Here is a 22,247-nt window from a genome sequence, read left to right as displayed (position 1 = left end):
GCATACTGGATGTATTGCCTTTTTCAGACCATTCTTTGTAAACCCTAGAAATGGCTGTCCGTGAAAATCCCAGTAACTGAGCAGATTGTGAAATATTCAGACCAGCCCGTCTGGCACCAACAACCATGCCACGCTCAAAGTTGCTTAGATCACCTTTCTTTCTGACATTCAGTTTGGAGTTCAGGAGATTGTCTTGACCAAGACCACACCCCTAAATTAACTGAAGCAGCTGCCATGTGATTGGTTGATTAGATAATTGCATTAACGAGAAATGTAGGTGTTCCTAATAATCCTTTAGGTGAGTGTATAACCCAATTCTGCAGAAATTGATTTTTGAATATAGACAGTTTTTTTTAATCCCTATTCCCAATACTCAAAAAGCCTTGGTGCAACTGTGCCCTTGTCTAATTTGGATATTAGAGATGCCAAAGTACCAAGAGTTGTAGGGCGTTGATAAGTGACCCGTTAGATTCCATCTTTATTAATAAAGTAATTTCTCTACGAAAAACAACAAGAAACAAAAACAACAAAACTCGTCTTAGCCAAATAGGAAATTAAGATAGATTTATGGAAGAAACATACAATATATATTTCACATTTAACAGAAGAACTGCATTTTACAGGAAATGGTTAAAAACTGAACAAAAGCTATTATATTTGAAAGGTTTCCAAACACATCTTTCATATGTAAAGCAATGAAAAACAAGTTATAATTTCAAATTTATTAACTGCCTGTTGCTACTCCGACACAAAATCCATAAAAATTCAGGACTAATAAAACGTTTTTTAGGGTGTTGCAGGAACTTAAATCGATTTGATACATCTTCCCCACTGTGGTCTAACTCGAGACAAGTCGTCTTTTGCTAGGAGGATCAGTACTGTTCCTAAAGGCTCTGACACACCAACCCGTACGAGCGTACGTTCTACGCATGCGTAAGACGTAATACGCATGCTAACAGCAGGCGGCGCTAATCTGTATTGTCGCCCAAAAAATGAAAACTGGCAGCTGATTGGAAGAATGTGTCACGTGGGTCTGGCTGTTCCCGGATTTTACAATGGAGCATAATGGCGGCTATTTGTTCGCATAGTTATCATCTTACTGATAAAAGACGGGATATGTCTAAACTAAACTATGTCTACTAGAAACAAAGAGCATTACTTAATTAGCGTACAGCAGAAATAACTTGGATCTGATTGTTCACATGGTTTTACAGGTAGTTTCATGGATGAGTGGCACTGAACACAGAGGGAGCGCCAACAAAAAACTCTTTGCAGATGCCTGGGATATGATGTCAGTGTTGGCTGTAGCAGGATTGTTAATGATTGGAGGGTTAAGGTAAACTTGAGGCGTGTTCTGTTTTATGTGGTTGCTGTTCTGAGTTGGAGCAATACTGTTGGTGCTATATTCGTTCAGGTAACTTGATATTTGTGAATTGTTGGCTGGATTCGGGAATGGAACAGCGCCTACGTAGGCAGCATCATTGGTCACTTTGCCATCTCCAGCAGCCAGGGAAGTTGCTACTTGTCCATGAGGAGTACTGCTGCTGTAACAGCCACTGCTGCTGCATTCCCAGCGGTGGAGGTGCTATACTGTGTCCAGTTGATTGCAGGCTGAAGCGGTTTGCTTCCTGCTCTGGGTAAATCTGGCTTGGATAGAACTCCCCTGTAGAGGGCCCCTCACATTGGTAGGAACTCCCACTGTATACAGGAGGGTTGTTGGGTGTTGTGTAACTTCCAACAGCCTCAGAAGAAAAATAACCTGACTGTCCATTTATGACATAGGCCATCTGACTGCACTGACCATATCCTCCTGAAGCGTCACTGAGGCTCACTGTTCCAACTGGGGAGACGATGCGAGTGACCCGATTGCCCCTGTTTACCTCAGTGTGGTCCGCCTGTCCATTATAACCAACCATAAACTGCTGCTGATGGGGGGTTTGCCTGACAGTTACGATGGTGTTAATGGGCAACTGACGGACCCCAGTGTTGTCAGTCTCTGTGCAATCTCTTGGCTGTGGTATCGTTCTTGGGTTATCGTGAGTGATTTCACAGTAGATGGAACTAGGGTTTAACTGGCTTGTGTTTCCAGAGGTGCTCTGAGCATCGACACTCTTCTGGCGTTGTGGGCCACTGGGGTCAGCAGTGCTGGCAAAGGGTAACATGCTACTGACTGCATTGGCTTCTGTCACTCCGAGCAAAAGGTCGCCACTCGTTGAAACGGAGCCCTCAAGAGATGAGTTGTTGGCATTAGGGGTGCAGAGTTGGTTCTCGTTGCCCAAGATCACAGGAGCTGCTGTTGAGAACTTCTCCACTGAGTTAGCACAGGATGGATGCCACTTTACATCCCATCTCGTTGTTATTTTGGCCATTTTAGTCTGCACAGACTTTGGATCCCATCTTCTTTCTATATCACTTTCGGATGAATTGTTAGCGCAGGAGGTAGTAGTCTCACCATAACCTGGAGTGGATGTGCAAGAGGACATATTTTTCTCAGACTTTATCTCTCTCACCAGAGCCATTAGTCGTGTAAACGCTGTCCAGTCCACAATGGATGTGTCCCGTTCATCAAATCCAGGTCCTGTGTCTTTGTCCTTAGAGGACAGGAGGGTGGATGTTGCAGGAGGGTTAACAGAAGTGGACTCAGAGGCTACTTGGGGGTCTGACTGACTGAAAGGATCCTCGTGTTGGGGGTTACTGGGGAAACTTCTGGCCAGTGTTTCAACAGATCCAACCGTTGGTCCTTTACTTTTTTCTTTTTTTTTTCTTTTGTTCTTTTTGCTGGTTGGAAGGTATTTATCTCTAGGAGACACTGACTGGGTTTCACTTGTTTTAGGACTAACAATAGAGGAAGATGGGGATTCTGAGTTTACCTCTGCCTGTTTCACCTGCAACTCTGGGAAAGGCCTCTGGTGCTGTGAGACTGGGTGTCTGGGTTCTGGTTGCTCTTGGGGACTGAGACACGCTCCAGTCCCAGGGATACGAGAGACAACAGAAGCAGGCTTTGAGGAGACACTAGTCACATCCAGACGACTCAAGACTGTGCTTTGTTTGACCCCATCCAAATCTCCAACTGTTTCTTCCAAATTATGTTTCTCAGTTTTATGTCTTGCTCCTAAGGGAGACAATGGAGGAGGAATAAGAAAACCTTGAATTTATTACAGCACAGACAGGAGATGATAAGCACCAGTTCTGAGTTCTCGAAAAATTATACAGTGGCAAGAAAAAGTATGTGAACCTTTTGGAAATTCATAGCCTGGTTGACACCTGACCCTTCTCAGTTGTAACAGAGCGGGTCTGGGAAAGGTTCATTGACAGCTCATTTTCAAAAGGGGCGTCACCAACGGACGTCGCTCAAATGCCTCTGGGTGCATCGGATAGTCCTTCAACCAATCAGACCAACGATCCGGGTGATGCGTTTCACATCCAATATCCAACAAAAAGAAATTTGATTTTGTTTTTTGGTGTCGTCCTTCCACGCCCTACTTTTTCCTTGCAGGTGTTGCATATTGCAAACTTGTTATCTTCTGCACACACGCTGAAGAATTTCCAAACAGCTGACACGTTGCAGGTTAATTCACACATGTGCGAGAATAGCGCGGACACGCGCTTCACACCGCGAGCGGGTACGCGCCACACAGCGGAAAACTTGAGAGAAAGGAAAAAGAGACGGCGCTGTCGCGTCCATGTGTGTGCGCGTCCTTGAGAACTGTAACTCGTATAACTTATGTGGTCAGTGAATCGTAGCGTTGACCGGCATGAAATCGGCATATATCAGACTGACCTGCCGGTCGCCGGTCATAGCCGAGCACGTGAAGCACGGCTTCTGTAGCAGTCATGTTGAATGTAAACAAAAAGCTGCTCGCCGTCGCTGCCATATATAGAACAATATCTATGGTCGCTGCGCTATCGTCGTCGCGTAAAGCCCGCCTCAGTGGTTGTGATTGGTGCCTCGATTTTGGGGACATTGGAAATGGGTTTGAATTATATACTGTCTATGGTTTGAATGGGCTCGTTGCCAGACTGACTTGCAGCGCAAAACTCAAATTTGCCCAGGCTAGGAATTTCATGGTTTTCTGAATACATTTATCATAAAATGTAATCTGATCTTCATCTAAGTCAAGGGTATTGACAGACAATGTGTCTAAAATAATAAAAAATAATTTAATCTTTCATGTCTTTATTGAGAACAACCAAAAAAAAAACTCAGTGCTTGTGGAAAAAGTACGTGAACCCTCGAGTTAATGACCTCAAAAAAGGTAAATGGAGTCAGGTTATAGCGCACCTGGAGTCTCTTTAAGACAATGAGTTTGGAGGTGTGGACTACAGCTACTTTGACTAATAAAAACCGCTCAAACTTTTGGAGTTTGTGCTGCACAAGAACACACTTATGTGAGCCATGCCTCGCCAAAAAGAGCTTTCAGAGGATCTACGATCAAGAATTGTTGATTTACATAAAGCTGGCAAGGGTTACAAAGTTATTTCAGAGACTTTAGAAATTCACCAGTCTACAGTTAGGCAAACAATCTACAAATGAGACACTTTGGGACTGTTGCTACTCTACCAAGAAGTGGGCGCCCAGTCAAAATGACACCAAGAGCACAACGAAGACTCATCAATGAGGTCAAGAAACAATCCTGAATGACAGCCAAAGATTTGAAGGCATCATTGGAACTGGCTAACATCTCCGTTCATGAGTCTACAATACGTAAAACATTGAACAAGCAGGGTATCTACGGCAGGACACCACAAAGGAAACCACTGCTTACTAAAAAGAACATTGCTGCAAGCCTGAAGTTTGCAAAACAGCACATTGACACTCCACAGCGGTATTGACAAAATGTTTTGTGGACTGATGAAACCAATATTGAACTATTTGGAAATACCACACAGCACTACATCTGGCGTAGAAACGGCACGACATATCATGAAAACATCATCCCAACCGTTAAGTATGGTGGAGGAAACCTCATGATTTGGGCCTGCTCTGCTGCATCAGGGACTGGCCAGCTTAGAATCATTGAGGGGAATATGAATTCCCAGACAATTCTTCAGGATAATGTGAGAATGTCTGTATGTCAGCTGAAACTGTGTAGAAGGTGGGTGATTCAACAGGACAACGACCCAAAACACCGGAGCAAGTCACAAAAGAATGGAAATGCTACGGATTGACTTCAAGAGGGCCATACACATGAGATGTCCAAAGAATATGACAGAGCTAAAGCAGGCCTGCCAGGAAGAATGGGCTAAGATTCCTCCTCAACGATGTGCAGGTCTGATCCACAGCTACAGGAAGCGCCTGGTTGGCGAAATTTTAATTTCCCCACTGGGGATCAATAAACAGTATAAATTATAAATTACTTAAATTGAGGTTATTGCTGCCAAGGGAGGGTCAAACAGTTATTCATTCCAAGGGTTCACTTACTTTTTCCACTTCCATTTTGAATGTTGAATGAGTGTGTTCAATAAAGACATAAAAAGTCAGAATTTGTTTGTTATTATTTTGGACAAATTATGTTTGTCATTACCCTTGACTTAGATGAAGATCAGATCACTTTTTATGACAAATTTATTCAGAAAACAATGAAATTCCAAAAGGTTCACACTTTTTCTTGCCACTGTATATAAAAAAAGATTTATTAGAAGTGGGGTCAGATTCACAAAGCAGGCTCAGACATTTTGTTAACATCAGAATTCTCAACATAACATTAAAAGACACAAATATACACCATATTACAAACAAGGCACCGGAAAACATGAATACATCATTTTAAATTTATAATAGACGGAGAATTACCAAGACAAACCTACAAGTGTTAAGCAAGTCATGCTAGCTTCTGGTTAATTAGTAACAAAATAAATTTTGTGTGCACAGTCAAGCAAGTTGTTTACAAGAGTGGACCTGAACCTGTGCCACTGTGGCCCGTCTCAGGTGCCTGTGCTGGCTGCATCTTCACGGGAAGAGATTCTTCTGGACTCTGCCGGGCCTCAGGCTGCTGGTCTGGGCAACAGAAACCAAAACGCAGAGCTTGTAACCCATATCCTGCTTGTATTAGTCACTCTAGTTAAGCTGTGTATAAGAAGGAGAAGCAAATGACCCTGTAACTGGGCTTATGGGACTCACCTTTTTGTTGTGGAGTAGAGATGAGTAGACTTTTGGTGATGTTTTGCACCACTTTTAAAGCTACAAAAAGCAAATAACACAGTTGATACTAAATATGGTATACTCCCATGGACCATACACACTGTACACTTTGCAAAATAAGCTTACGTTACCTTCATCGAACGAAGCTGTCCGGACATATTCATACAGATCCTCTCTCATGATTATAACCTTTTAAGAGAAGACACAAACAGCAACAATTACCATGATGGATGTGTGCTTCCACTTTAAGACAAATAAAGCAGTTGTATGCGTAAGAAACATCTTGTTGTAAGGGAAAATTCACATATGTATAATCATGTTTGAATATCTTTATTACACATATTGCATCATGGTTGACTTTCTTTATTGCATAGTAATTGATAGGTGAAATAATCAAGCCTGCATGTACTCAAATGTATTTTCATATTTCATATGTTCTATAATGTGTTATTATGATCGAGGGAGAAGGTCACAGGGAGGCAAAGAGGCTCTATGCGTGCGATGGTGGGATCTGGTTCAGATGTCTAAGTTAATAACAAATTAGAGGCCCTGATTGAGTAACTAATTGAATAACTGATTGAGTAACAGATGGCCTTTGGAGGGGACCTACAGGATACTTGAGTCTACCAGAGCATGGGAACCTGACCGTATTAGGACAAAATCATGGATGAGGGTTTCAGGATTTATAAGACTGTAAGGTCGATCCGAAGTTTGGAGAGAGCACTTGAGTCTGTGCAGCGGTGCATGGCTAGGTGCTCTCCCTCATGAGAATCTTGTTCAATATTGAATAAAGCTGCCTATAATCTGAAATCATCGGAGTCGTCATCTTTGAGCATCTCCATCATCAATTTCCAGGGAGTTCCATCTCTCAGTAATGTCTTATCCTATTGATCATTTTGAATCGAACCATGTAACCTTTTTAATCCAAGCAAACCTGATTGTTCCCCAGAGTATCATAAATGTAACATGAGGGTTCTTGGAATGTGCATGACAAAAAGGTTTGTTAGTATTCATCACTGCAGTAGAAGTAAAGATATTTGCGGGTTAGTAAATCTGTAATTAAGACCAGACTAAGATGCCTCTGGGGGAACAGTCCCATCGCATCAGTGGGAAAGTAACAAAAAGGGTCAAGCCTTGACCTTTGGGAAAACTAGCAGAGGGTTAGTTAGTTATTAATGACCAAAAAAGGCCAAGGTTGATGCCACGCTCTGAGCATTAATATGTGACAACACTGAAAGAGATTTTTGTTTGTCCCATTTGTCAGAGTGGAATTGCCACACCCTAAATAACACAATTTACAGTGCTTATTAAAAACACAACAAATACATTAATAACCATATCTTGCCAAAGATACCCCATGGGCATTTGAGATAACATGCATGATACATGGACCTAACATGTTACCTGTGCATCTATCTTGTTGTAACGCTCCTGTTCTGAGAGCATCTGGGCTACTTCCTTTAAAAGTTCCAGTTTCATCCATTGGTGCAGATCCTCCTCCAGCCAGAAGTGCAGATCCAGAGGGTAGTGCCTCCACTGAAACACATGCATCTGTCATACAAAAAAACAAAACATGGAAGCAATTGTTAAATACTTTGGTCGTTATATTGTAGTTGCACTGTATTTTGCATTATTGAGACAACACTCACAGTGCATTTGAGCTTGTGCTCATTGCTACGCATGTGTCGACAGATGTCACCGAAGGAGAGCGTCTCCCTGCAGCTCTCACAAAGGTAGAACGAATTCTGCTTTATCCCTCGACACTCCCACACAGATCCCAGACCTGATGACGACATGCTGTCTTTAACATATTGTATGCCTTTGTGAAATGACATGAACTAATGGGAGTGAATAAGGTTTGCTGTGGAAGGAAACACACCCTACCTATGATTGGTTCAAGGTCATATTCCAACACCCTCAAGAATGTAGACAAATTACTGCAGCTCCGTGCGCTTTTCCCTGTGAAAACCATACAAAATTATTGTCCAAAAATGACTGTATGCATGATGATGCAATTGATGAATTTACTGTTTATTAGACCCCAGATGAGACAAGAAGCTAACGTTAGCGAGCACTGCGGTCCCTCCCTCTGCCGCCCGCGATATTACAAATCCCACTATGGCCACGCCAAGACCCGCCCTTCAATAGCATTTATTGGCCAGGCGTCCATGCTTACGCAAGGTAACGTAACCCCATTTGTTCAGGTCCTATCCCCTTACCAATCGGCTATCCTAACCTTAACCACTCGAGGTCAAATGCCTAACCCCAACCAATCAAGCTGCTTCATAGGGCGGGTTTTGGATGTGAAAAGAAGGAAATGGTTCTTCTATAACATTGCACTTTATATGTGTGTGAATTTCCCACACCAAGAGTAATTTATATAGTTATATTTTATAGCAATCGATTATCTATTCAAAAATGTTCTATGAAAAATGTTCTATAAAAGAGAAGATAGAAAATAAATATTTGTGTGTGCTGTAAAGTGGTTAGAAAAAAAATTAAAAACAATCGGCTAAAATCTGTATCGGCAGGTCAAACTCAATGAAAAATCGGAATCCGACTGCAGTGGTGGTTAGGACAACTCCCCTGACCGCACGCTACTTCATGACATCACCAAACTGCGTCTTTTCTCATAGATTTCATTTTAGAGACCACTACTGGCTTTCAAATAAGATATTGTACGTTTAACACCTACCTGGTGAGTGTTTTGATACACGTTCTGCTTTCTCGCTGGGTCTTAGTTGGTTCTGTTGTTCTGTATTCACCGTTGTAGCATAAGAGGGCAGGTTCTGGTTGAAGAATTTTACAAGTGATGTTTCCTGAGAGCCTTCCAGCACCTTCCGCGTGTCCTGTAACTTTGGATCACTTCTCTCCTGCTGTTGTCTCTTCTCAGGATCAAAGGTTTGAGCAAACCTGCCTGTGGAGTCAGCGGCACCCTGAGGCTTCTGCATTTGGACTGCTGGGAGGTAGGGATGATTGAGATGGTAGATTTGTGTAAATGAGAAGGAAGAGAAAACATAACAATAGCATGATTGCTAGGACTAACAATGACAAGACACTGTATATTTAAATGTATGAACAGTGGAATCTACAATTGGTTAATTTTACAAAAATAATACACAAATGGCAAATGATAATAGTGACTTAAAATATGAGTGAGTCATGAGTATGACACAGAACCAACATACCTGCAAGGCCTGCGTCTTGAACGCTAGGATTGGGCTCATTTTTATTCAAGATCGGCCACGAATGATGCTGGTCTGAAATTGTGTCATTAGCTTCTGGCTCTGAACTTTTTACGCTCTGAGCTCTGGCCGACTGACTCACAGCAAGAGTTTCTTCCTCTTTTGAACTGGATTCAATTTCTGAATTAAGAACCAATATATCAAAAAGTGTGAATTGTATAAGAGTAGAGCGTCTGGACCAATCTTGTGTGTAGGCGTGTGGGTTCTCACCTGGAATCTGGATCAATAGTGCCTTGAGCTCATGTTTTTTCTCCTGCTCTGATTGGTTATCAGAACGTTTTTCTTCCTGTTGCACGTACATCCCTGAGAGACAAAATTGCAGTGATTGGTTTAATATAATTACGTACTTCTGGGCCTCATTCACAGGTCTTCTAATAACATCCCAAAGACATGAGTTTCTCAAGTTCAGAATAAAATTCAGATGGGGCAACAACAAAAATCCATGTGGATTAAAAATACAGATACATTTTTAAACTTAAATGGTGCTTAGAAAGGACACTTGAATTTACCGTCATCTGGGCTTGAAGCTTCATATGGACTGGCGGAAGGAAACTGCGGTCTCAAAACCTGTGCAGTACCGGCTGTGGGGGGTGATAAGACCTGCGAGTCTCGCAGTTCCAATTTTTCTTTCAGCCTTTCAATAGCTGAGAATCAAGATATAATTAAGACAATTGTGAATATAAACTGGCATGAATGATTTATCATTTATTCAGGTTTGATTACTGTGACTCCGCTCATCTGGATACCAAAGACTGTAAATAGAGACGGTTGATATGGTATGAAATTACATGGTGTATGCTGAAGACGGAACACATCATTATCATATCAGATCATACTTTTTTTTAAGCCAAATCAGATCTTACAGATAGGCATACTCGTCTACTGACCATGGGAAAGGAGTCTATTGACTAGTTTCAGGTTAACCTGTGTTTAAAAACCCCACATATACACGCAAACTTTGGTGGAAAAGGGGTATAAGAGTCTAGCATGTCCATTATACGGATGTGTGAGAACAGATGTAGAAAGGCAGATGCCACTGTTTATGAAAGCTAAACCCAATAACTATCCTATATCTCTGATGACATGTTTTTCAATGGGAACAAAGAAACTATTGTTTATAGCATATGTATTTTTCCATACATCTACCTAGGCTATATAACGGTCTTCATTTTGGTAGGGCAGATTCAGGGATATTAAATGTACAATAAACCACCTTGAAACTGAGATCAACTTGTGCTACTCTGATACTTAGTTATATTCTTACCAATAGGCACATGGAATTCCCTCTCCAACTAAAACCTCATTATGCTTAGAAATATTTTTTTGTGTTTCATTTATTTATACAACTGGCTGCTTTTAATTATTCTCTTCTCTTCCAAACAATTTTCTTTAACTTACAGATAAACTTGATATTATAGTTTTACAGTAAAAGGGGTTTTCTCTAGATAAAAATAAACATCTGCAGTATTGTGCTTTTGCCGGGATAATTCCTCAGACAGTTCTCCGCTAATATTGCTGAACAGTTCAACAAACAGCAGAGGGCTCTTTTTTTTTTTTTTACATTGTAAGTCATGTTTTGGTGAGTTACCTTCAACCACTGGAAGATCTGCCAGCTCTTTGTACTCCTCAATCTTCACCTCCACTTCCTAGCAGAAAGTAAGGCACAAAAACACTCATACAATTAAAAGCCATCATTTTTTTTAAAGCCAATTCTTGTACACACTGCATCACACCCTTAAAGCAGATTAACAACCACACAGACTGTCAATTTTGGGTGATTTTGAATGTGTAAGGAGGCTTGAGTGGGTCACCTTATTGGATGGGGATCCTACATCTTTCTCAACCTCAGCCAAGTGGCTCACTATCTTGGCCAATTTGCTCCGCAGCTCGATCGACTTGTCTTTCGTGGCATTCCACCCAGGGTGCTGCTTTTTCTAGTAAGATCATTAAGGGCACACAGTTAGCATCTGTAATACTGCCCTGCTTTACAAGCTACATACTTTTTCTACAACCAGACTTATAAAGCACGTACCACATAGTTAAACTGGTGGGTGAATTCCATTGGGTGACTGGAACTCGTCAACACGACTGAACACAGCTGACAGTAGACTCGCTTCCTTTCTCCACATCTCACTACAATCAGCTGGTCTAAGCCTATAAAGTAAAGAAACCATGCAAACATCTGATTAAACCAAAAAGAGACCAATTCATAGAGACGGAGTTATTTTTCCTGTAAAAATAATAATACTTACCAACTCTAGGAGAGGTTTCCTTTGGCTTTGTCTTACTTGCGGAGGTATGTAGTGGATTCTTATTTTCAGACCTGGCGTGCAGGTGGGGAGCTGCAGGTGCCTTACTCTTATGAATCTTTGATGCAACATCAACAGTTGATCCCGCATAACTCCTTATATGTGCAGCCTTGACACAGTCTTGAGTGTTCTCACATTGAACTGATGGTTTAGTCATTCTAGCAGGGGCTACAGATTTCATCGTAATTTGAGATGCGACCACAGTTTTGGATGCATTTTCAGATTTTTTCGAGACATTTTCCATTTTAGAGACAGGTGCAGTTTTGCAGGCAGCTTCAGGCAATACTGTGGATTCCATGTTAGAGGCGGTGGCCGCTTTATATGAAGTCCCTGGAACTTTGGCTGCAGCTCCAGTTCTTTCCGGTGGTTTGGACAATGTTGCAGATTTTGTGGTTGAGGTCGTGCTTGAGATGGTGGCACTAGGGGTGGAGGAGGATGCTGTACATTTAGAGGTGGTTGCTGTACTTTCGTTGGCAGTTTGTCTCAATTTGTTGGTGACTGTAGTACAGCTGTATGGGGCAGCTGAGAGTTTGGAGATGGGTGCTGTCGATTTGGTGGTGTCTAGAGTAGAGTTGGAAGATTTGACTGGAAGCTTGGAGATGGCTGTCATTGTTATGGTGGAGTTAGTTGCAGCAGAATCCAGATTTGCTTTAGTTTGAGATGGCCCCCACAATTTGGAAGTGGTTGATTTTTGTAATGGTCCAACGGTTGTGTTTGAAGTTAATTCGGTTTTGACCTCACTACTTCTTGAAACAATCAGGGGGGTGCCTGCCTCATCAATCTCCATCTTCACCACCTGTGAAATTAAATGAAACAACCATATTAAGTACACCGCTCAAAGAGCTAATCACTAATCAGGCTGACATGAAGCTGCATTTCCTTGTTAGTCGTTTCATCAACTCACCATGCAGTTGTTTGGGTTCAAACTTATTTCCCTATAGGCCTACACGATATTGGAAAAAAATGAGGCGATATATATTGCGATATGAAAAAAAGACTGCCTATTTACAAATACTAAATAATTCTCAACTAATGGGGTGATTTTGTAAGGGAGTGCATCTACATAGAAAAGAAAAAGGTGAACCAGTCTTTGTTGAACTTTAATGCTTTACAACAGGGGTGTCAAACTCAACTTCACTAAAGGCCACACTTGGAAATAAGAATCCCATCAGGGGCCAGACATGTAGAGTTTAACATGCTTTTATTTAATCTAAGTCAAATATATTTTATTGTATTATTGCATGTCTCATATAGCTTTCTCACTTACAGTTATGTCGACATAAAGCCCTAAAAAAAGTTCCTTAGCCATCATAGAGTTTTGCAAAACAATTATTACATTTTTTTTTTACAGCAATCTGTTTCACAGCCTAAATATGAAAACTCTCTGCTTCTGTGGGAATTCCTGAATCTCAAAGTTGGGAAATCTGCCAAATTCTGCTTTGAGTGTTGCATAATTAGAATTTGAAAAGAGTTTCCTGTCTTTTTGGTTTCTGCGCACAACTAGGTGGGCCAAAATCTATTGTGAACCTAAATTGATATGCGGGCCGGATCAAAACTTACGAGGGGACGGATTTGGCCCGCAGGCCCTGAGTTTGACACGTGCTTTACAAAAACCAAAGCAAGTAAGCGCTGTGACTACTCTTCTGAAGTGATGTTGGAGAGGGAAATTAGATGGTTAAATACACTGGTTGACTGACATGACACTATTGTATTCATATAATACTATCAATCCAGGCTAAAGTGAATGATATCAATAATGCATGCATGTTGCTTCCTCTAAATTTCAGGTTGCGGTCGACTGGTGGGGCCTGCTTTGGCTGTTTGATACATTTATCAACATTGATTGTTGGTTTGCTGTGCATGCAGAGCCTGCATGTCACACACTTGCAACAAACTGTGTATCCAAGAGCACTTAAATCAGTGTAAATGACATTATAACAGACAGACAGACAGACTGCTGTTGTAGATTAGTGTTACGTTTCCAGCGTCGCAGCTCCGAAACCATAACCTTAGTTGAGACAGATGCCCTCGTTTCTTTAGGCTAACTATATTAGCTTTAGCCTGGCTGGTAGCAGCTTTCTGTGATTAAAATGGCCGGGAGATGTTGTAATTACATTGCATTAATCAGGTGATTTAGTTTTTGCAGCGAACATAATGACTATTATGGAAAAGTATGTGCATCACTGTCAGAGGCAGCTGCCGCTTACGGTAGGGTTCCGTCTAAATTAATTTATTCATAACATGAACTGTAAAATAGCAGGAGGCCATTTTTTGTGCATAATGCAGCACACAACCTCAGAACATGTGAACAGAACATAATATGAATGAATCTTTTTCTTCGTGTTTTTGTCGTTCTTTTGGGTTACTAAAGCCTTTCCCAATGTTCTTTTCCTAAACACAACCTTTTTCTCTCTCCCTTTTCTTTTTTTACACGTGTGCGACGTTTTCGCGATAGTACGGCATGTTCTCGCGGTAACGCGCAACGTGGCGACGCCACGTGGTGTGTATGTTTACATCCCCTGTTTACAGCGTAGACATACACGTTGATAGCTCAAAATGCGTACAGATAACACGCCATTTGGCTTCAGGAAAGTGTTGCCACGTTGCCTATTTTAGAGTCAAACCTTCGTTTAAAAGCATAATTAGGACGGAAACGCCACTTAAGATTTATCGTAATTTCGTTTTTCGGTCAAATGGCCTCTTGAATGGGAGTGCTAGGGGCACTACTATGATCACATCAAAATCATTATTTTTAAAACACTAAAGGCTCGACACAACATGAAACTTCAGTATCACCAGGTGCTCTACACATGAACTCGAGCATTGTTTGTGTACAAAGAGTTTACTAAAAGAAAGGTTTTGAACAACTCACTTTGCTGCTGTTTTTTCCGCTCGCAGCCATCTTTGCCAGTCAAAAAGAGTCGATCTACAAATGTGAATGAACGGACTCCGTAGGAGGAAATGTCACTTATAGGAGGCTCCTTTTTCAACTACAAGACTGTTAAGAAAAATTCTGGGACGTGTTCGTTGAATCTCTGAGGAAGGAGAGGCTTGGGTCCAATGAAGAATTAACAAAAGATTTAACTAAACAGAATGATATGAATGACATGTCAAAACAATAGAACACTAAAAACACTGAAAACACTGCCAGCAGCAGACTTCAAAAACATGCTTCCCCTTTGGGAGTCACACTTTAACAGCCACGAATCTCCCTCTGCCCGTTCTCCATATCCCTGGACCTAGGGGTGGTTCCATTCCCCACGTGTATTAAACCCATTCTCATTGGTCCGTCGTTGGCATGGCGACGTGTTTGGGAGCATCTCATTGGCTTTATTCATTGCCTTAGGTGAGGCCATACCTCTAGCATGCACACTGGGGGTTGCTCCCGGACACAGATAATGGGAGGGTCCATTCTATTCAATCTTACAGAGATAAACATTCCTTTGTTCTAATCTAGTGTCGGCACAGCAGGGGAGGCTCTCAAAAGGCTGGGACAGATGTTATCTTTCCTGTTTAGACAAGTCTCCTCCTGTATGCAAATTGACAGACACGTCTGTGACTACCTCAAAACATTAAAAGTACATTGGTACCAAATATTAACATTGTTTTAACTTTTTAAAACACAACAAAGGTCAATATTGTTTTTCACAAACGACAAAACAATGTATTATCTGTGCATTTATATGGAACTAAGCTTTAGGAGCTTTCCATCTTTACTGTCCTCCCCGTTACGTTGCATCTGGAGATCGACTACTTTTGACTAGCAAGATGGCTGCAAGCAGAAACAACAACAGCTAAAGTGACTTGTTCAAAACCTTTTTTAGTAAACTCTGTGTACACAAACAATGTTCTCAATGTTTATCTGTGTTTTTTTGTTATGGTTAGGGTTAAGGTTAAGTGCCTTGAAGGCAGCGACCGCAGCACTGCCTGGAAGGAGCAGTTGGGGGCAAAACACACCATTGAGCGTTCTCAATGCTGGAGTTCATGTGTAGAGCCCCTGGTGAGACTTCGAGCAACATCTCATGTTGTGTCGAGCCTTCTTTGTGTTTTAAAAATAGCGATTCTGATGCTATCATAGTAGTGCCTCTAGCACTCCCATTCAAAAGGCCATTTGACCGAAAAACTAAATTACGGTAAATCTTAAAAGTGGCGTTTCCGTCCTAATTATGCTTTTAAATGAAAGTTTGACTCGGGTATATTTTCAAAAAGACCCTAGGTTGCATTTTTGCGAGAGTTACCCTTTAAACATTCTAAAGCCTCTTTAAGGGTAATCTGTGTAATCTGAGTTTCTGAATCTTGTTATAACTAAGATCTCGAAAAAAGAAAAGAAAAATAGATTTGTGATTTATTTTCATGAATAAAAACATTTCAAAAACAGGTTTTTGATTCAACTCTGGAAGATACAGTGTTGCCATGGAAATGCCAGAGTGATATTTATAGTGATGAGCATGGTGTGCGGTCATTCTGATTTGATCACTATTTCAATGTCTAGTTGGCCAATCAGATTGCCTTGTTGATCTACTTGTTGTATAATGCCAAATTGTCTGACCTGACAGAGCTCATTTTCAGCATCAAGGGTGACCGAGGTGTCCACAGGAAGTTCACGCCCACTGTGCTGCTGATCCCGAAGTGCCTTCACTGTCTGCATGGCTGTGTAGATTATGGGAAATACAGAAGAAATACTGTACAGTAAAGGTTGTGACTTTTGTATTCACGTGTTAATTGAAATAAATCAGCTTCAACCAAAACTACTAAGAAAAAAATAAGAAAAGAAAAACAGTCTCAAAATTAAGGAAGGGTGTAACCTTACCTGATTCAAAGCTTTGCTTTGAGAGGTTATTGTAAATCTCCTCATCCAGATCAACAACCTGGAGTCCAGACATCAACAACAATTGGTAAAACCTTATAATGTTATACATTATCCAGGGCTGGCCAAAGGAAAATGGTTCTATTTTCTATCTCAGTTTATGAAGTGACAGTTATAACAATTTCCACAAATGAAAGAACGAGGACCAAACCTGAGCCTCTCCATATCCATTTTCTTGTTCAAACGAAGCAGCCAAACGTCTGATCTCCTCCCTCTGGTGAATCAATGGTGGGGGTGGGAGTCTCTGTAACCCCTAATGTCAGAAATGCTCTTTCAGAAGGCATTACTACTACAATGTAATGTAATATGGCACTTAAATGCACTTAATGTTTAGTTATTTTAGAGATGATATTGTAAGCAATGTAGGCAATACAAATGTTGCTTTTTTTCCAAAAATGTTGCTTTTTTCCCCCAAAATTTTGCTTTTTTTTCCAAAATTTTTGCTTTTTTCCCTAGTTTTGGTTATTTAAAAAAAACGAGAAAAAGAAATTCTGATTAATCGATCGATAAAGTGCTAGATTAATCGATTACAAAAAGAATAGATAGCTGCAGCCCTAAACAACTGTATTTTAAAACTTCTCTACCACTCTGATTCAACTTAACATTTTTCGAACTTTGTTAACTTGGCATGCTTTAATGCACAGAACGAGCACTGTGGATTTTGTCCCCCACTTCTTTGCTCTATGAAGGTATCTCTTCATGGCCAGTATGGAGAGGAGGAAGGATTACAAGCCTTTCAATGTACATATCGCTAGGGCTGAACGATTTTTGAAAATAATCTAATTGCGATTTTTTTCAAAAATATTGCGATTGAGATTCAATATGCGATTATTTTTTAAGCTCTTTGTCTTCTGTATTATTCAACAAAAACTAGCAATAAATCATTGTATAGTATGAAAAACACAAGATTAGATAGACTAAACAACCTGTTCTTTCCTGGAGGCCAGGTCTGTATGTGATGATGAAATTAGGTGATGAATGAATTTATATGAATTACATCTTTTATTTAACTACTTCAATCACAGTAGTATATTGAGCACTGACCAAGCATGGTGTAAACATTCATATGGAAGTCAGAAACAAATCACACTAAAGTGCAGATTGCAGAAATATAACAAATGTGGCTTTACCACACTTAGTAGTATTTAGATTTAATTATTATTTACACAGACATATGTAAACATGTGGATTGCACTTTTTAAACACTGTCTTTGAACTTTACTAGACAGTTAAATAAGTACATACATCGGTGTATTTTCTTTAACAGCGCACAGAGAGGAGCTCTGGAGGACCTCCCTCCCTTCATGAAGTATGGTTGCGTGCCGTGTGCATGACAGCATCAACGACGCTGCACTTGCTCAGAGCGGCTATCGTTACGTTAGTAGTAGCATGCAGGTGTTGCCGTGGGATTAGCTAACTGTACTAATAAAACCGTTGAAACAACGTGAAAGCTCCCCGAACGTCATTTATCAGAGTCTGGTTGTTACCCCTCTCCGCGGCAGTCTCCTCCACTCCATATCTTTATAACGGAGCTAACCGCTAATCAGAGCTAATCGTTGCTAACCGAGCCTTCAGTTCTGCGTGCCTGTATTCATTAACTGCATGTATGGACTGGAGCCCGAATAAAACCCTTACACATTTTAAACTACAACTCAGAGTTGTTTGAATGACAGAAATCTGCTCAAGGTATGGCCAAAGAACTTCTAATATATCCGGCTTTGGTATGGCGTACAGTTAGCGTTGCTATGGTACTGATAAACAAACCTGCTAATGCTAATTGTTTAGCTAGCAACAGACATCGAACTATTGACATTATACCGCTATATCACATTTAACCGACGTGACATGTCAACGTCCTGGGCAACTTTTCTCCACGCAGCAGCCTTTCCATTTATATCTGTATAAGAGAGGTCATAGAGAATAGTACATTCAGACACTTATCAGTCGTTCTAGTCTGTCTGCCATTTTTGTGAGTCGCCTTCGAAGCTTTTCAACGTGTATAGATGCGACTTCTATTTACCTAGTTGATGTCTGATGCGGGACTGATTTGCTCTCGTGAGTCACGTGACCAAATCGCAGCCTTTGCGATTAGGAAATCGCGTTCTAACATATCGCGATATTATCGCAAATGCAATTAATCGTTCAGCCCTACATATCGCATATGAGAGGTCCAATAAAATGGACTCAAAAAAATCCAAACCTAACCTTTTAACATTTACTCACCACCAGGTAGCTCTTCTGGTGGTAGGGTCCGGTAACATGGGTGATGATGTCCTTCTCTGGGATCTTCAGAGAGCAGCACTCACAAAAGTAGATGGGGTCACACTCATCGCAGTGGCATTCAAGAAGTTCACTTAAGCCTAGAAGATATATTGTTAACTATTAATATTGTGTAAGAAATCGCCTCCCTGGATAGAAACTTTCTTATTTAATTAGAAAATGAATGAAGCTCAAGCAAACAACAATAAAATGTTATGGGGAATCAAAATATGATCAGTTATCAATAAAACAACATTAACAGTAGACCGAACTGACCAAGTATTCTACAATACAGTAGATCACACAAGACTCTTTTACATTAGGTCGAGCATGGATTCTTTAAAAAAATAAAAAATAAAATAAAAAAAAAGAAAAAAAAAAAGGCACTGACCAACGACAGGATCTCGGTTCTTCCTCTTGACATACTTCCACAATTGATCTTGTTGGTGGTTCACGTTAGAAGATGCTGTAACAACAAACATTTTCATAGAAACACTGAGAAAAAAATAAAAAAATAAATCTTCCAAAAACCTCAATATGGCATTTACATACCTTTGTCCTTTGCAGTTTCATGACTTGGTTTGCCACTTTCTCCCTTGTCTGCGGTGGTTACCTCCTCGTGTTCGTAACTTGGCAAGTTCTGCGGTTCTTTACAGAATGCGTCTTCTTTGGAGGTGAGCCGCTGCCTTTTATGGCTTATTTCTTGCTTGGCATTCTCAACAGGACAGGTGTCCTGTGAGATTTTCCTTTTCTGGGTCAACTGTGTCAGGGCATCTTTGCCATCTGTCCTTGAATTCTTGTCTGTGTCCTTGCAGCTTTCTAGTGTCTGCCCACTTGGTTCTCTCATTCTAGGGTCTTCTATCTTCTCCTTTAGGTCTTCTATCTTCACCTTTATCGCCTGGCATGTCTCACTTCCTGCATTCTTTATCTCCTCTGAACTAGTTTTTGAAAACACCTCCCTTCTCTGCTCTGATTCTTTTTCACTGGGTGTAGAAGTTTCTACACCGTGTGTATTGGTGACTTCAGCACCAACTTCTACTGAAATCTTTTTCAGGGTCACCTCACTATTGTCTGTAGATCTTTGACACGTTTTCTCACCCCCCTCCATCATGCTGCTGTTATTCTGACTGTCCTTGTCGACATCTTTCAGGGTTTTTCTGGGGACTGAGAAACATCCACGTCATAAAAAAAATGCATTCGATTATAAAATTATCAACACTGTTTTATAAGCATCACATTATAAGCAATAATACAAATGCAATAAATGATAAGGAAAATAGTGGATGAGGTGAACATAAAAGCCAATTAGCAGAAAGCAACATGCATGCTTGTTATATTTTTCTTTTCTGCTACACAAAATAAAATAAAAAACAACAACAAACAAATCTCCCATCAGGGGAACCCAAGCCTGAAATACTCCAAATATGAATGTTTCCATAGTCTTACTGGTACCACTGTCATACTGCACATAAAACATCAACATTACTCTCAAAATTAGTATTCTGCTTGACTTACCCAGCTTCTTTTTAGGCATTATTTGGGGTTTATAGTATACATTCTCTCTCTTAGCTGCAGCTGCCAGGATGAATGTTGCTGGAACAAAATAGTATAAATCAGCCAAAAAAAAATCTATTCAGTTACAGATGCCAATATTGAACATTCATTGCAATACAAAGACAAAGACTCACCTTTAGAATACGAGCAGGGCTCCCAAATGGGCTTGTTCAACTTTATTACCTTTAAAAGGCAGAAAATAATGGAGACAAAAGCATTGGTGCATGGCTAGAGAGGCTACATGAAGATGGTACAGAAACTTAATTTCTGGTATAGAATACCTGTACGTGTGATATGGAGTGAAAACGCGTTGCCTGTTTTGCCAAGTCCAATAAGGTCTCTGCATCTGTGCTCGAATTCTGGGAGCCTGGGTGGAAACGGTCCTACACACACAAAGCACAAATGTTTAGTCGAGCAAACCGGGAATTGTTTTTCGTTACACTTATATGTATACAATATCTAATACACCAAATATTTAGACCCTCCTTTGTTGAGATTATTGTACTTATTTATGTGGCTTCATGGTCCCCAGGATGAAAAGGAACCAGCTAAAACTAACAAACAGTATTGACCGATGCATCTTAAAACAGATTAACAATTACAATGTAGCAATTTGTTACTATTTGGGAAACAAATTGTGAATAATCAAAGTATGTTTAACCCTTGTGTTGTCGTCACGTCAACGTTAAAAAAAATTTGACGCCTTTTTTTCACAGTTTGTTTTTGCTTTTTCCAACATTTTAAATTGTTACATTTTTCTTCTACACATTTTCAGCGCTTATTTCTATGTAAAACAAAAATTGAAAAGGGGTCAATGTGACCCGAAGTCAACACAAGGGTTAAAATGACTGCAGAACTAATTACAGTAGGTTTTTTTTTCTGTCTTGTATAATAACTAAGTAGTGGTAAAGCAGTAGTTTTAACAGCATCATCATCATTACTCAGATTATTATAAAGTCAGCTATGGATGTGGAAATGAAAATTGTGAACATAGAATATTTAAGTACTACAACAAAATACTGAAGATTTAAATCAGTGACAATTAAAATAACTGAACTAATGTAATTAGTTATTTAAAAAAGTATTTGAATATGAGGAATGAATGAGTCCTAAGAAATAAAACCAACAATAAACATGCAAATTAGGAACAAATTGCATGATAGGTTTTGATTTTACCTGACAGCACATTCCTGCCATCAAGTTGTGCTGTATTAACTTGACATATCATTAGTGATTATGCTGCTGAGGCAAAAAGGTCACATTATTATGAATGCATTTAGAAAAAGTCGCAACCAAAAAATTAAATGGATACCTTATTCCAGGTTTAAAGAGATAGTTGAAGAAATATCTGGAGAATAACTCTACTGCAGTAAGAAATACCACATTTAATTCTCATTTGAAAGTATTTCTTTTCGCTGCCCAAACAAAGTCTAAATCTCACAGATATAGAAGAACAGTAATAATAGTAACAGCTTACAGACACGGTGCTTCTTGCATTGGATTTTTCCAACTGTGCCGCTGTTTGCCTGCCTTTACCCTAACACCCCAAATAATCACAAGCGATACTAAGCGACAATAAGAGAATAACAGTCACCATTAATGGAAAAATAATGCAGTTAAGATGTGTGAATAAAAACACTCACCAGAAACGTTGCAACATGCTCCCGACTGAACACATGAGCATAACATTCATCGTCTAACAACCGCCTCTCACAGAGCAAACACAGGAATCCCACTTCTGTTAGCTGATCCCGTTTGACACACACGTCGTGCCTGACCACGAACTGACAACCTGCCATGATAAGGCAAAGAAAAGTCAAAAATTCCCACAGTGCATTTCAAATATCTGGCAAGACCTTTTCTCGCCGGTG

General features: G+C 40.3%; 1 protein-coding gene across 5 annotated transcripts in view; it reads right to left on the bottom strand.

Annotated features, from left to right (window-relative positions):
- Positions 1–547: 547 nt before the first annotated feature.
- Positions 548–22,247, bottom strand: part of LOC120571276 — a 40,375-nt gene continuing 18,675 nt past the window's right edge. For 2 of the 5 annotated variants that reach the window (XM_039820132.1, XM_039820135.1), the window contains 25 exons: positions 22,020–22,168; positions 20,658–20,759; positions 20,511–20,559; positions 20,338–20,415; positions 19,375–19,986; positions 19,214–19,288; positions 18,787–18,923; positions 16,715–16,816; positions 16,507–16,564; positions 16,246–16,346; positions 11,640–12,492; positions 11,420–11,541; positions 11,199–11,321; positions 10,976–11,033; positions 9,897–10,031; positions 9,598–9,690; positions 9,331–9,507; positions 8,838–9,101; positions 8,027–8,101; positions 7,792–7,925; positions 7,547–7,693; positions 6,274–6,331; positions 6,122–6,181; positions 5,900–5,998; positions 548–3,112 (listed from right to left, as the gene is read on the bottom strand). In XM_039820132.1, coding sequence (XP_039676066.1) covers positions 1,479–3,112; positions 5,900–5,998; positions 6,122–6,181; positions 6,274–6,331; positions 7,547–7,693; positions 7,792–7,925; positions 8,027–8,101; positions 8,838–9,101; positions 9,331–9,507; positions 9,598–9,690; positions 9,897–10,031; positions 10,976–11,033; positions 11,199–11,321; positions 11,420–11,541; positions 11,640–12,492; positions 16,246–16,346; positions 16,507–16,564; positions 16,715–16,816; positions 18,787–18,923; positions 19,214–19,288; positions 19,375–19,986; positions 20,338–20,415; positions 20,511–20,559; positions 20,658–20,759; positions 22,020–22,168 — 5,495 coding nt within the window. In that variant the 3' untranslated portion in view covers positions 548–1,478. The remainder of the gene's footprint in view (positions 3,113–5,899; positions 5,999–6,121; positions 6,182–6,273; positions 6,332–7,546; positions 7,694–7,791; positions 7,926–8,026; positions 8,102–8,837; positions 9,102–9,330; positions 9,508–9,597; positions 9,691–9,896; positions 10,032–10,975; positions 11,034–11,198; positions 11,322–11,419; positions 11,542–11,639; positions 12,493–16,245; positions 16,347–16,506; positions 16,565–16,714; positions 16,817–18,786; positions 18,924–19,213; positions 19,289–19,374; positions 19,987–20,337; positions 20,416–20,510; positions 20,560–20,657; positions 20,760–22,019; positions 22,169–22,247) is intronic. The other 3 variants (XM_039820134.1, XM_039820133.1, XM_039820136.1) reach the window with 3 other exon arrangements.

Source organism: Perca fluviatilis, chromosome 13 (assembly GCF_010015445.1).
Source record: "Perca fluviatilis chromosome 13, GENO_Pfluv_1.0, whole genome shotgun sequence".
NCBI classification, from domain to species: Eukaryota; Metazoa; Chordata; class Actinopteri; order Perciformes; family Percidae; genus Perca; species Perca fluviatilis.
This window is presented reverse-complemented; position numbering and strand designations above follow the sequence as displayed.